This window comes from Moschus berezovskii, chromosome 11 (genome assembly GCF_049115385.1).
Source record: "Moschus berezovskii isolate FMDL1 chromosome 11, NW_MosBer_1.0, whole genome shotgun sequence".
NCBI classification, from domain to species: domain Eukaryota; kingdom Metazoa; phylum Chordata; class Mammalia; order Artiodactyla; family Moschidae; genus Moschus; species Moschus berezovskii.
In genome coordinates, this window is record NC_142470.1 from 5,098,651 (window position 1) to 5,111,864 (window position 13,214).

At 49.6% G+C, this 13,214-nt stretch overlaps 1 protein-coding gene across 25 annotated transcripts in view; it reads left to right on the forward strand.

Moving 5' to 3' along the window:
• RAPGEF1 (Rap guanine nucleotide exchange factor 1) overlaps positions 1-13,214 on the forward strand; it is a 132,796-nt gene that overhangs the window by 62,457 nt on the left and 57,125 nt on the right. For 9 of the 25 annotated variants that reach the window (XM_088841063.1, XM_088841062.1, XM_088841067.1 and 6 more), the window contains exons 2-5: positions 5,474-5,613; positions 6,173-6,286; positions 10,661-10,839; positions 12,166-12,312. In XM_088841063.1, coding sequence (XP_088697189.1) covers positions 5,474-5,613; positions 6,173-6,286; positions 10,661-10,839; positions 12,166-12,312 — 580 coding nt within the window. Of the gene's footprint in view, positions 1-1,564; positions 1,704-2,644; positions 2,758-5,473; positions 5,614-6,172; positions 6,287-10,660; positions 10,840-12,165; positions 12,313-13,214 lie in introns of those variants that run through there. The other 16 variants (XM_055400484.2, XM_055400485.2, XM_055400498.2 and 13 more) reach the window with 6 other exon arrangements.

The following is a 13,214-nucleotide window of genomic DNA, read 5'->3' on the forward strand; positions in this document are numbered from 1 at the left end:
ACCGAGCAGTGGTTGGGCTTCCCCAGTGGCTCAGCAATCAAGAATCCGCCTGCAATGCAGGATCAGGAAGATCCCCTGGAGGAGGGAATGGCAACCGCGTGTAGTGTTCTTGCTGGGAATATCCCATGGAGAGGAGCCTGGCGGGCTACAGTCCATAGGATCGCAAGAGTCGGACACAACTAAGCACACACATACACGAGCAGTGATTGAGGGTTTGTTTTCTTAAGTTCTGTCCGTGACCTTTGACGTTGTTCCAGCAAATTTGATAGACCACAGTAAGACACACCAGCTGTGGCGCCCAGATGTGCAGGAGGGCTTTTGTTTCTTTGGTTAGGTGTGGCCCTGTCACAAGGTGTGCAGGTCTGGCAAGCCCAGGTCCCGGTGGGTGTGGCACTGCGGGGGGGCTTGGCCGTGCTAGTGGGCGGTGGGTGTGGCACTGCGGGGGAGCTTGGCCGTGCTAGTGGGGCCACAGAGGCCCAGACCCTCCGGAGGTCACTTGGCAGCAGCCTTCGGATGAGATGTGGTGTGTACTCTAGTCTAGCAGCTCTTGTCACGGAGGCTCTCGCGTGTGTTCCAGGAGGCATGTGCGAGAAAGGTCAGAGCAGTGCTGTTTATAGAAGCAAACACACCAAATATGACCCAGCGTTCACTGACAGGAGAGTGGATAAACAAAACCGGCATTACAGAAGACGTGGAATTGCACAGGACTGAAAACGAAAGCACTTCTGTACGCGTCACTTGGTTAAATGTCAGACCTACCATTGAGTAAAAAAGAACAGAGGAGTGTTTACAGTATAATATCGTTTAAGTTAGCTTCAAACTACTCATTAAACTCTACGTACAGATCTAAACTAGTAAAAACAGTGAGGCGTGATGAGCACAGGATTCAGAATCACAGCTCCCTGTCATCGAGCAGGAAGACGCCATCATGACGGGGCGTGTGCAAGCGGTGGTGGGGTGGCCAGTGTCCTGCTTCTTGAGCCGAGCTGTCCAGTGGGGCAGCCGCCAGCCTCTCATGGCTGTTTCTCTACATTCCAATAAAAATTCAGTTTCTTGGTCACACGAGGCACATTCCAAGTGCCTGGTAACCTCAAGTGGCTGTCATGTTGGACGGTGTGGACCTGGAACATGTCCGTCATTGCTGGAAGTTCCGTTTGGTGGGTGAGGTCGCTGGATGCATAGATTTCATGCATTCTCTGTAAGTTGTATAGACTCATGTATGAAATCTTTCAAAATTTTGTTTTAATTTCAGTGCTAGAAAATCTCTAAGCACACACATTTACAAAATCTGAAGTGTGATTTCCCAAGTGAAAAGTCGAGAGTGGTCGGTTAAGTGACCTGACGCTCTGCAGTCGTGTGACCTTCTCTTTGGCATGCCCCCCACCCGAGATGAGTGACACACGCGAGGGGCGTGAGCAGGGGTCCGAAAGTGTGCGCGCGGGTGCGCGTGTGCGCAGACGCGTCGGTGTGCGGTGTAGGATTGCCCTCACGTAGCCGCCCCCTGTGTCCCCCCGCTCTGCCGTCACTGGTCGTCATGGTGCTTTATCTGCTCTCGGCGGCGTAGCTTGAGTGACCTTCCTGACCGCCTGAAACCTGTGCTAAAGGCTTGGTTGCCTATGCTGTTTCAAGGAAGAGACGGCAAGCAGCCTCCAAGTCGAAGCCTGTCCTCGTTTGTGCTGCCCTTAATTTCCAAACTTGAGGAGGTTTGTTGTCATGACAAAGAACCTGCCCTTTCCGCTTGATTTATCGCATCTTGTGCTAGAGCTGGCTGTCTGCGGCTGTTAAGTACTCCGAGGAGAGAGATTTATGGGTAGATACGCACTTTATTTATGTGCTGATGTGGATTCCCAGCTGCCCTGGGACAGCCCAGAGCCTGTTGCCGTGTACTTCCTGGGCGGCTCCAGCTGCTCTCCTGCGAAGGTGTCCTTACCTGGCCCCTCGCTCATAATCAGGGGCTGGAGGGGTCTCCACACCCTGTTTGCCTACCCTGGTTCTGCCCTGGTCCTGCTGGCAGAGAGTGGAACTGGCCACCCCTCAGCCCCACGCCTCGCCGTGTGTCATAGCTGTGCAGGGCGGCGGGCTGGAGGAGGCGGACGCTGCCTGGCCCAGTCTGTGCCTCTGGAGGTCTTTGACCACCAAAGACACTGCGCAGCCTGCCCATACTTCCCCATCTGTGTCTGCTTCTCTTGCCCTGCTCTCGGTCTTACTCACCAGGGTAGAAGTCACACCCTAGCCTCTGACTTGGGAACTTGTCTGGAGAGGGATGTGCTGTGACCTTGATGCTGAGGCCAGCGTTCTGAGGAGCAGGTGGGGGCAGCAACAAGAGCAGCCTGAAAGAGGGCCAGAGACCAGCGGGCTCAGGCCGTGTTGAGACTTCCGCTCAGTACTAAAGGGAGAAGAGAGGGGCGTGTGTGAGGCCCGCCGTTCCCCGGGATCCTGAGTCACGCGTTCAGTGCTGCAGTGTCCTGGTCCGACCTGCCACCAGCCCATATCACACAGTTAGGTTAAGCTCCTGGCACTGAGCAGGTGCCATGTGCCCTGCATGTGAACGAGCACCTTCCTGCGTTGCTACAGCCAGCGTCTCATTTAACCTACGTCACGTCAGACATCTCAGGTAGAACAGTGTTATCAGACAGAACTTGAGACTTAAGAGGTGCTGCTGAAGTCTTTTGACTCAAAACAGTCGGACTACAACTGCGCAGCCTTTTAACTACCGTGTGAATTACTGAAGTTGCTGTAATGAAGCAAGTGTAAACTGTACGTGGGCCCCCGGCTTGGGTGGGAAGAGGACGGGAGCTGGAGCAGTCACACCATCTGCTGGCCTGCTGTGAGTCCCAGGGCTGGCGCCGCCCACAAGGGCTGACGCCGAGAGCCCTGGGGCTCCGCTGAGCAGCTCCAGCTGAGGGGAGAGGCGCGCCAGCCCTCCGTGGATTTGTGTCTGTGCTGGGCTCTGAGAAGAGCTTCCTGCAGCTCTGGCTGGCTGACAGACGGCTGCGAGGCTGGGTTTGGTTTGACTGCCCTTGTGAACGAAGGTCAGGCCTGGCTTCTCTTTCTGGTCCAGAGTGCAGGGGGCTCATAGATAATTGCAAAGGGCGAATTGTGTATCTGATGCTGCCTGCAGCCTGAAGGTCTTTGACATGAGGGTCGCGGCCTAGCCCCTGATAAGCCACGTGCGGCACTAGTAGACCCCGCGGCACGCCTGTAACAGAGGCACTGTGTCATTTATTTGGAAGGGTTTTTATTTTTTTCATTTTTAGTGCTAAACTGCTGAGAGAATTGAGAGGGAGCGTATCTTTTTATTTTCTAAACACACATACTTCTTCCATGCATAGAAGCATGTTCTCCCTGATTGTCAACCATTTTCAAGTATTTTCTGTGAATTTCTGACATTAGCCAAAGAAGCAGTGCTTTCCGTGGGGTATTTTTTCTTTGCTTGATTTGTTCATTTGTTGAGTTAATGTTTCCCAGGCATCTTCTCTGGGCTACGTACAGTGTTAGCACTGGAGATGCAGACTTGAGCAGGGCAGATACAGTCTTCAGCGAGTGTGTTCATGTTAGGAGATAAACACATAAATAATAAGATGGTTTCAAACCCTGGAAAGTGCTGTGGTAAATGAAGGAAGGCTGCTCGTTGGGTTTGTTGTGTGTTTTTTTCAACAGCTTCATTGAGATAGAATTCACATACCTGACTACACGACTCCTTTAAAGCGTAGAATTCAAAGTTTTTTTTTTATAGTAGTTTTTTTGGGCTCCAAAATCACTGCAGATGCTGATTGCAGCCATGAAATTAAAAGACGCTTGCTCCTTGGAAGGAAAGTTATGACCAACCTTGATAGTATATTAAAAAGCAGAGACATTACTTTGCCAACCAAGGTCCGTCTAGTCAAGGCAATGGTTTTTCCCGTGGTCATGTATGGATGTGAGAGTTGGACTGTGAAGAAGGCTGATCGCCGAAGAATCGATGCTTTTGAACTGTGGTGCTGGAGAAGACTCTTGAGAGTCCCTTATACTGCAAGGAGATCCAACCAGTCCATTCTAGAGGAGATCAATCCTGGATGTTCATTGGAGGGACTGATGCTGAAGCTGAAACTGCAATACTTTGGCCACCTCATGCGACGAGTTGACTCACTGGAAAAGACTCTGATGCTGGGAAAGGTTGGGGGCGGGAGGAGAAGGGGACGACGGAGAATGAGATGGCTGGATGGCATCACCGACTCTGTGGACATGAGTTTGGGTGGACTCCGGGAGTTGGTGATGGACAGGGAGGCCTGGCGTGCTGTGATTCATGGGGTCGCGGAGAGTCGGACACGACTGAGCGACTGAACTGACTGAACTGACTGACTGGGTTGTGTAACGATCACCAGAGCCTAATTTTAGAACACTTCTCCCCTACCAAAAGAAACCTCTTAGTCACCAGCAGCCGCTCTCCATCCCTCTCCGCTCCCTTTAGTCTTAAGCAACCTCTCATCTATTAATACTTTCTGTCTCTAGAGATTTGCCAGTTCTGGACATTGCAGATAAACAGAATTATGCAATATGTGGTCTTTTGTGACTAGCTTCTTTCACTTAGCATCATATTTTTGAGATTCATCCATGGTGTAGCATATCAGTACATCACTTAAATGTAGTTTTAGGCCATTGTGTTTTATTCGTTTTGATGATTGTGAATGGAAGCTTCTTACATTTGTTTTGAATGTTCCTTGCTATCTTGTAGAAGTAGAATTGTTTCTTGTCTGTGACCTTGTTTATGATGTATATCATCTTGCATCCTGTGAGGTGAGCCTACTAAATTTGCTTGTTAGTACTCGTTTCTTAGTGGATTGCTTCGGATTTTTCATATACAAAATTATGTCGTCTACAAACAGATAGTTTTATATCTCCCTTTCCAATCTGGATGGCTTGTGTTGGAGTACAAAATTGAGTAACAGGGAGCAAAACAGACACTCTTGTCTTGTTCCTGGATTTGTTGAGAAACCAAGTTGTCTTTCACCGTGTCCCTGAGGGTTTTGAACACCTTAGTTCTACTTCAGTCTCTACTGCCAGCTGTGAGGCCTGACTCATGTCACTTGTTGCAGTTTCCTATCCAAACAATGAGAAGGTCCACTCAAAAGGGCCTTCATTCCCAGTTCTCATGCCCAGCACTTCTGCGGTTCCACCGTGGTGTCCTTTCATCTTAGTTCCCTTGGACGTTGGTTAGGTCATCAGATGAACTCTGTACGGACATATGGAAGTATTTGTGCGTTTGTTTTCCATACCCATTTTGACTGCTTTCACCCTAACTTAGAAGGAAATTGCAAAAATTGAAAGGTGCAAGCAAAAGAGTTTGAATGGATCCATGTTTCCTTTTCTTTGTAACCTCAAACAGTGAAAGGGAAAGATTTGCCTGAGGACAGCACTCATTCCCACAGAAGGTGAATGAGCCGCGGCTTCTTCCCGCTCTGCCTCTAACAGTCAGCGCCTCCTCTGCTTTCAGACTCTCAGCGTTCTCATCTCTCCTCCTTCACCATGAAGCTGAAGGACAAATTCCACTCGCCCAAAATCAAGAGAACGCCGTCCAAGAAGGGAAAACCAGCCGAAGTGTCTGTGAAGATTCCAGAGAAGCCCATGAACAAAGTAAGCTGATTCTAGGTGTTTCTCCTGGCCTGCACCTGCTTTGAGCGATGTGTTTGTGCTGTTTCTGAGTTCATGCCCTGGGGACTGAGCTTTCAGTACAGAGCACCTTTCCTGTAGCGCTCCATGGTTCCAGGTGGGGCCTTCTGTGTCCTTGTGAAATAGGAACCTTTAGGATGGTGAGTGTTTCTCCCGTTAATAAGAGTCCAGCTGGTTGGCTCGAACAGTTCTTTTCCAGATGTCATCCTCTGGGCATTTAACACAGCTCAGAGCATCACACCCCAGAACGCAGCCTCCATGCCCCTAGAGAGGCCCATGTTGCCCCCCGACACACACACGTAGATTTGTGATGTCCAGAACATCCATCATTTGGTTCCAGGGTCCATGCTCTGAAACTTGCTAAACCCTTGAAACCCAGCTGAAGATGCCCTCAAACACCAGGAACCTCAGGGCCAGTCAAGCCAGATGTGTTGCAACAGCTGTTGATTTTCATCAACCCCTTCCCTTCAGCTTAAAACGGCCATTGCAAGCTCTGTAGGAATCCAGGTTTCCTCTCTTCCAGGAGGCAACAGACAGATTTCTACCAGAGGGCTACCCTATCCCCTTGGATCTGGAGCAGCAGGCAGTAGAGTTTATGTCCACCAGTGCTGTGGCTTCCAGGTCTCAAAGGCAGAAGGTCAGTGTGATACTAAGAACAATTGGGTTTGCCTTGCCTTCTACTGCAGAATCCTGGCCCATGGTTTTGGGGATGGAAAAAAAAAAAATTCTGTTGCAATATCGTTGTGTTCAGTTGGGTGGCAACTGTGGGCTTAACTGTTCAGGAAACAGTCCAAGGAGCCATGGATAAAAGGCAGAGTTTATCCAAGCCTCCGTGGTCTTTGGAGCAAGCCCAGTGCTCCACCGTGAAAGCTTGGGGATTCGGGGATTGGTTTGGGTGTGCTGCTTGGGTCCAACGGGTTCGGGGGGAGCGGGTGAGTCTCATCTCTTAAGACTAGCTGTTCTTTCCTGAGCTGCTAAGATGCTCTGGAAAGTTGAGAAGAGGAAGGGCGTGTAAACTGTAAGGTCTTTTTAAATGTCTCGTGAGACTCCTAAGCATGATGAGATAGCATAGGACCAGTGTCTCATAGCCAGGGACTCCTTTTGTGCTGCTAACATTTACTAAGCCTTTTCTTTGCCCCATGCTCAGTGCTTTTCACTTGTTCCCTTACTTAATTCTCATTACAGCCCTGGGAGGTGGAAACGTAAGTTTTGCAGACAAGGAAACTAGGGCTGTGGAGCTATTAAACACTTGGGCAAAGCCATACAAAGAGTGGTGACCCAGAGATTGAAACACAGGCCACCAGACATCAAGTCGAAACTCTGACGATGCTACATTTACTCTTTATGAAGTCAGTTTACTTTTTAATACCTAAAAAAACTAATGCTCACCCCGACACGTAACTGAACATAAAAACAAAATTAAATCCAGCGAGGTAAAATAAAGACAACCCTGTTAGATAAGTAGATTCTCAACCCTTTAGTATCTTTCCACAGTGTAGTTTGTAGAACTGTTGTCACAGCTCAGCTGTCAATTTAACGCCACTAGCAAATGCTGCCCTGTTACATAAACACATAGTTGTTGAATTTTGCAGTATACTTCCTCTTGTTTTTGTGTTGACCAGCAGAATATCTTAAAATACTAGTTAAAAGTAGGGAAAATAAAGGTTTTCAGTCCAGAGTCTTTCATCGAATCATTTTCCTGCCCCATCTGTTAACAAAAAGAAGCTAGAGAGCGAGAATGAAATGTACGTTGTTTACCAAGCTGATCTGAGTTCCAGATTGAAGAGAGGAATAAAGTGCAAGATTTGGTCTGTACCACAATTATTCTTATTTTTTTAATTAGCAACCCCTTGGAGCTGGGTTTTATATGGAACACCAAGAAGAGTGTCAGTTGTCATCTGACACTGTCCAGGCAGCCCAGAGTAAAATGACGCACTAAGCACTGTGTTTTGCTAGTAGACTCTGATAGGAAACTGTTCCAGCCACTCACTTCTTGGCATTTTCCCCCGTTTCTTCTTTATTCCAAGGGAAATGATAGAGGAAACTTGACGTGGTTCAAGTACCCTTTCCTCATTAGTTCCTGCGGGCTCCAGGGCACAGCTGGCGATGTCTGGAGATATTCTTAGTTGTCATAGCCAGGAGACTGAAGCAGGTGCTGCTGGCATCTGGTGGGTGGAGGCCAGGGATGCTGGTAGGCGTTGTACAATGCACAGGACAGCACTTCCCCCACCTCCACAGCAAAGAATCATCTGTCCTAAAATGCGCATGCCGTGGCTGAAAAACTATTCTCTAGGAAGGAGCTGTATAGATCCTCCCCCAAGGAAGAGCATCACCCTGGTTCCTGGTCATCACCCTTTAAGAAGGGTGGAGTTCCCGTGCCCTGTCACCTGCATGATCCAGAGTGAGTTCAAACCCACATGGAGGCCCACAGTCAGGACTGGAAGTGTTGGGGGTTTGCCTGCCAGGGTGTGAACGTAGCTGACTCCGTCGGAGATATTGTACCATAGCCTGTCATCTGCCGTCATCCTTAACTGTTACTTACTAACTACAACTTAGTATTTCTTTGTATAGTCTCATTGTTCCCAGGATGTTACCTGGGAAGCTGCAGCTCAGGTAGACAGGAATAGATTTGGATTCACCCACAGCTTACCGTGGGTCTCCCTTTGCCGGGCCCTGTCCTGGGTGACATCACACGCTGTCTTCCGTCTCACTTTGACTGCGCACACAAGCTTTCACTGTTGCTGGTATATAGAAAGTGTGGGCTCTAGGCCATGGCTGCTTAATCAGAATCTGCTATTCCCTTAATTTTATGAAACGCTTCCACAAATATTCTCCCCCAGCACCCCCCACAAACCTCCTTAGCCCACGCAGAGCAGGCATTAGTCTTCCCATTTTGCACATGAGGAGCCTGAAGCCCAGTGGCGCCTTTGGATCGCGGCCTCCCCCAGCACCACTGGCCTCAGGTGGCTTCCAGGTCTGTCTGCGCCATGGTGGCCCCCTAACCCCCTGATGCATGAGGAAGTGTGCAGGTGGATGCCCATGCCTCTCTAAGGCCCTGGCCTCAGGTTCCTGGTTCCTGGGGGTGCTTCTTCTGGGTGTCTCATTGTCAATTCTTGACTGCCGGCTGCATTTTTTGAGAAGCCATCGTTTTAACAGCAGGAGGGCGGGGGTAATGCACAGCATTCAGAGGCCACTGAGTCAGGGAGTGGAATCTGCTGGAGCATTAATGGGTGAAACCCGACTCTGCGAGGTGTCATGCCTCTGTTAGGAGCCCAGGGCAGCCCGGTTTGATCTCTCTGCAAATGACAGAACTCTCTCTTTGTTGTGAAACGCCTGCCGCTTTGCAGGCCTCCCGCCTTCAGGTCAGCCCCTTTCTCCCTGGCAAACCTGGGGACACGTTTTCTTACAACATACCCGGCCTCCTCCCCCTGTTTCGTCATGCTGGTGCCTGAGGAGTCCTGAGGTGCTGAGATGGCAGTGTTGTGGCCGTCGTCCTTTTATCCAACCAGCCATGTGGTTTTAGTCACATTTGATGTCTGCAAGGCGCCATGATTCCTTCAGACTACACTCTGAGCCCCATGTAGGCCTTGGCAAAGCAGAGCACTCTTGCCTTGAGCTAGAGAAGCAAGTGCCTGGCTCTTGGAAACGGACAGTAAATAAAGGTGTCAGTTGGTAAAAAGAGAAAAATAAAGTGCGGGCGGAGAGACCCACGCCGGGAGTGGGAGAGTGATGATACCCTTGTGCTCTGAAGAACGCCTCTGGGGAAGCACACCCCCTGAGAGGAGCTAAGTCAAGTCTCTGAGAGTTGTCCCACTAAGGAATTAATTGCTTCTTAATTCCATTCATATGGTTTTCCTTTGATATTCCCGTGAAACCCACTATTTAAAAATTTAATTTAAAATGACATTCCTCGTTATTTTAAAAGAACTAGTGTTCAGAATCATAATCACTTTATTATGTATCACTTTTTTACGTATTTGTATGGTTTTAAATCTCCTTTTTTAAGAAATTATCTTCTTGTTCTTGGTGGGTTTTGTTTATATAGTCTCTGGAGCTCAAAGAGCCCATAGGTGGGAGTTTTCCTCACATACACTACCCTTAATTTGCCCTGGGCAAGTAATCGATTCTACTCAAATGGATTATCCATTTTTGGACTTATCTATCTTAATGATTATTCTTGGTTTCCCTTTCCCTGCCAGCCAGCTGGGACCTGGGTTGTTGACCTTAGGGTCAGTGTAAGGAGTGTGTTTACTCACTGACGGTGGATTCAAGGCACTCCACAGTCAAAGAGGAAAGACTTGGGTGTGGGAATGTGAATGCTGGGAGGTCTAGGGCTCTGTGTTTTTATTTTCTTCCTTGGTGAGCTTTCCTCAGGAGCAGAGATACTCTGGATGCTGTTAGCAGTTGCGGCAGGAGCAATGCCTGAATTTCTGCTGTTTGTCCAGATTCCTTACCCTTTCACCCCAGTGCTTCCAGGTCCTTTGGGAGAGCCATCTCATCTCATTGAGAGGGCACTGAGTCTGCAGGTCAAATGTGGGAATCTAGCAAGGAGTCCTGGAGAATGGGCTTTGAGCACTAATGCCTCTGACCAATCTCACACAGCCCCCAGGACCTTGAAAGGTCTGGGGTTTCTCAATTTGATTTCCTGGATAGACGTGCATAGTACCCAAGCATCCTATAGCCATCAGTAAATCAGTCCTCACTATACTTGCTGAGAATAGAAGTGATAGTTCCATGTGGTGGAGGAGACCCCGGGCGAGTCTGTCACTGTCTAGGAAGGGACTGAGGGATACCTAAACTACTTTTCTCCATCCAGCCCCTTCTTCCGCTCCAAGTCTGGCCTCTGTATCCTGATTGCAGTCCTTAGGGAAACAATTTGACTTAGTTTCTGCGGCAAGAAGCCCTTTCCAGTGGCCTCAATCTCAAAGTGGTCTACAGGAAAGTTTATTTCTTTTAAAATCACTCCCTTTAATCTCTCTCCTCCCTCCTTATGCTTAACATTTCCTTTCAGAACCTGAGCTGGCTGGAGGAGAAAGAGAAGGAAGTTGTCAGTGCCTTGCGCTACTTTAAGACCATTGTGGACAAAATGGCTATTGATAAGAAGGTCCTGGAGATGCTCCCGGGGTCCGCCAGCAAGGTGCTGGAGGCCATCTTACCCCTGGTGCAGAGCGACCCTCGGATTCAGCACAGGTGAGTTGCCCTGGGCTGTTAGAGCCGTGGAGGCATAGTGGCACCTTGGTTTGGGGGCCATTCACACCCGACATTTCTGCGAACAGTGAGGAGTACTGGGAGGAAAAGGAGCCCTCCAGCCCCTGCCTTGCCCCGTCATCTCCGCCTGGTTTTCTCCCAAGGTTGAGGTCACTGTTACTCATGAGGCCTTGACACTCAGGAAGCTCACCACCACTGCTGGGGGCTAGCCGCTGGGTAAGGCTGTGGTTCTTTTTTCATACTAGCTGGCTCATTGGCAATCATTCTATTGATTTGGACGCATTTTCCCCAGTTCCCTGTGTTAACCATAGTTTATTGTGACACCAAATCCTGCCAGTATTTAGCTGCTTAGAGATCTTGACCACTTACATTATTAAGCCAAGAGAGGTAGAGAGGAATCCCAGTAGAGCATGGATTAGTGAAACGTTGAGTTGTATCAAGCCAGGTCTTCCCAGACGGCAGCTGGATTCATTGGAAGCCAGGTACGGGGAAGGAGTCAGCTTTCGTTGGGTAATGCTTTTTTTTTTTTTTTTGGCTAGAGTTCGTTTCCTCTGAAAGGTCAGTCAGCAGCCCGCCTCTGTGTGTGTTGTTAACCACAGAAAGAAAGGCAGTGTTGAATGTAATCTTCAGGGAGAGCCTCGCAGGGACTTCTCATGAGAGGCTGTCAGATGCCTGCTGGCTTTGCTGCCTTCCCCGTACCTGTTCAGGATAAACACCTCTGTTTCAGTTCCTCAGGGTGGTTTAGTGTCCTTGTAGCCCCACAGGGCTAAACGTTTATGAACTTCTTTCAGAACTTGGCAATGAAGTGCATAGTTTTCTTCTTTTGAGAGACAGAGCAAGCAGTATCTTCATTTCCAAGAAGCCACCTGCCCTGGGGTTTCTGCTGACCCCTGTAGATTCTGCTGACCCCTGTAGATGGTGGTCTTCTGGCTGGAAGTGCGCTGGAGCCAGTTGGTGGGGAAGGATACAGTGTTGATAGGGCTTTGCCTGGTTCTGTCTTCACTTTCCACAGCAGGCTGCCATCATGTACCCAAGCCTCTGGGGCAGCCAGTCGCTTCAGTGCCTTGTTCAGAGGCCCAAGGAGGCCTCTGTGAGGCAAGTGCTGTGCTTTTCCAGTAGGTCCCCAGTGCCCGGCTTGTGGACAGACCCAGTGCAGCTCTCCTTGGAGGGAATGTGCTTAACAGTAAGCTAGTTTCAGGTGCATAGACAGCTTTCTGTGAAATGCTCTGATAGACTTCTCATGGGCTGGGCCCACCATGGTAGATTTCAAATCTGGTTGAAAAGCCAACTCCCCCACTGTCTGACCAGGTGCCGATTTTATGGAGGGCGAGTTACAAGAGAGTCGCACTTAAAACTTCCTGGGGGAGGAGATGCTGGGGCCGGACCTGAAGTCAAGGCAGGCGCTGGATGGGCACTGGGGGCAGGAGAAGATGACCAGAGAAACCAGGGCAGCAGGCAAGTGTGTCCCGGGAGGGAAAAGACTTGCAGTCGTGTGAGTGGAGTGTGACTACATGGGCGCCGACTGCCGGAGCCCCGCACCCACCACCTTGTGTCCCCCGCTCCCTGGGAGAGTCAGCATGGCCGCCTTCGCCGAGTCCTGTGAGAGCGCTGGCCCCGCACTGCTGCCCGGCCTTGCACCCCCAAGTGTCGGCCAACAGCTCTGCTGGGGAAGCTACTTTCTAGACACGCAAGCTCTGGGAGACTTGATCAAGTGATACGACAGTGGTCTGGGGTGTGTTTCTGTCTGTGGGGAGGTTTTATAATTAATTACTTAACATCTATAACCATTTCCTTGAGGGGAAAAGAGAAATGCCTGGGTGTGGCAGCAAGAAACAATGGCTTTTTCCCTTTCTTTTTTTCCTGGTAATCCTTTGGTTAATACCGTTTAAGGGATTTTTTCCTCCTGAAATTTTTCGAAAGCCAATTGATGATATTTTTATTGCTCTCCCTGACATGATCGAAAATACTCCCTCAAATGTTTCTGTTAGCTTCCTTCCACCATCTCTTTCCTCCTGGCACGTTTGTTGGTTACGTGTGTGTCAGTTGCTCAGTCATGTCCAATTCTTTGCAACCCTGTGGGCTGTAGCCCACCAGGCTCCTCTGTCCATGGGATTCTCCAGGCAAGAACACTGGAGTGGGTTGTCATGCCCTCCTCCAGGGGATCTTCCTGACCCAGGGATCAAACCTGCGTTTCCTGCATCGGCAGGTGGATTCTTGACTGCTGAGCCCCCTGGGAAGCCCATTTGTTGGCTGTGTGTGTGTGTTAGTTGCTTAGTCGTGTCCGACTTTTTGCAACTCCATAGACTGTAGCCCACCAGGCCCCTCCGTCCATGGGATTCTCCAGGCAAGAACACTGG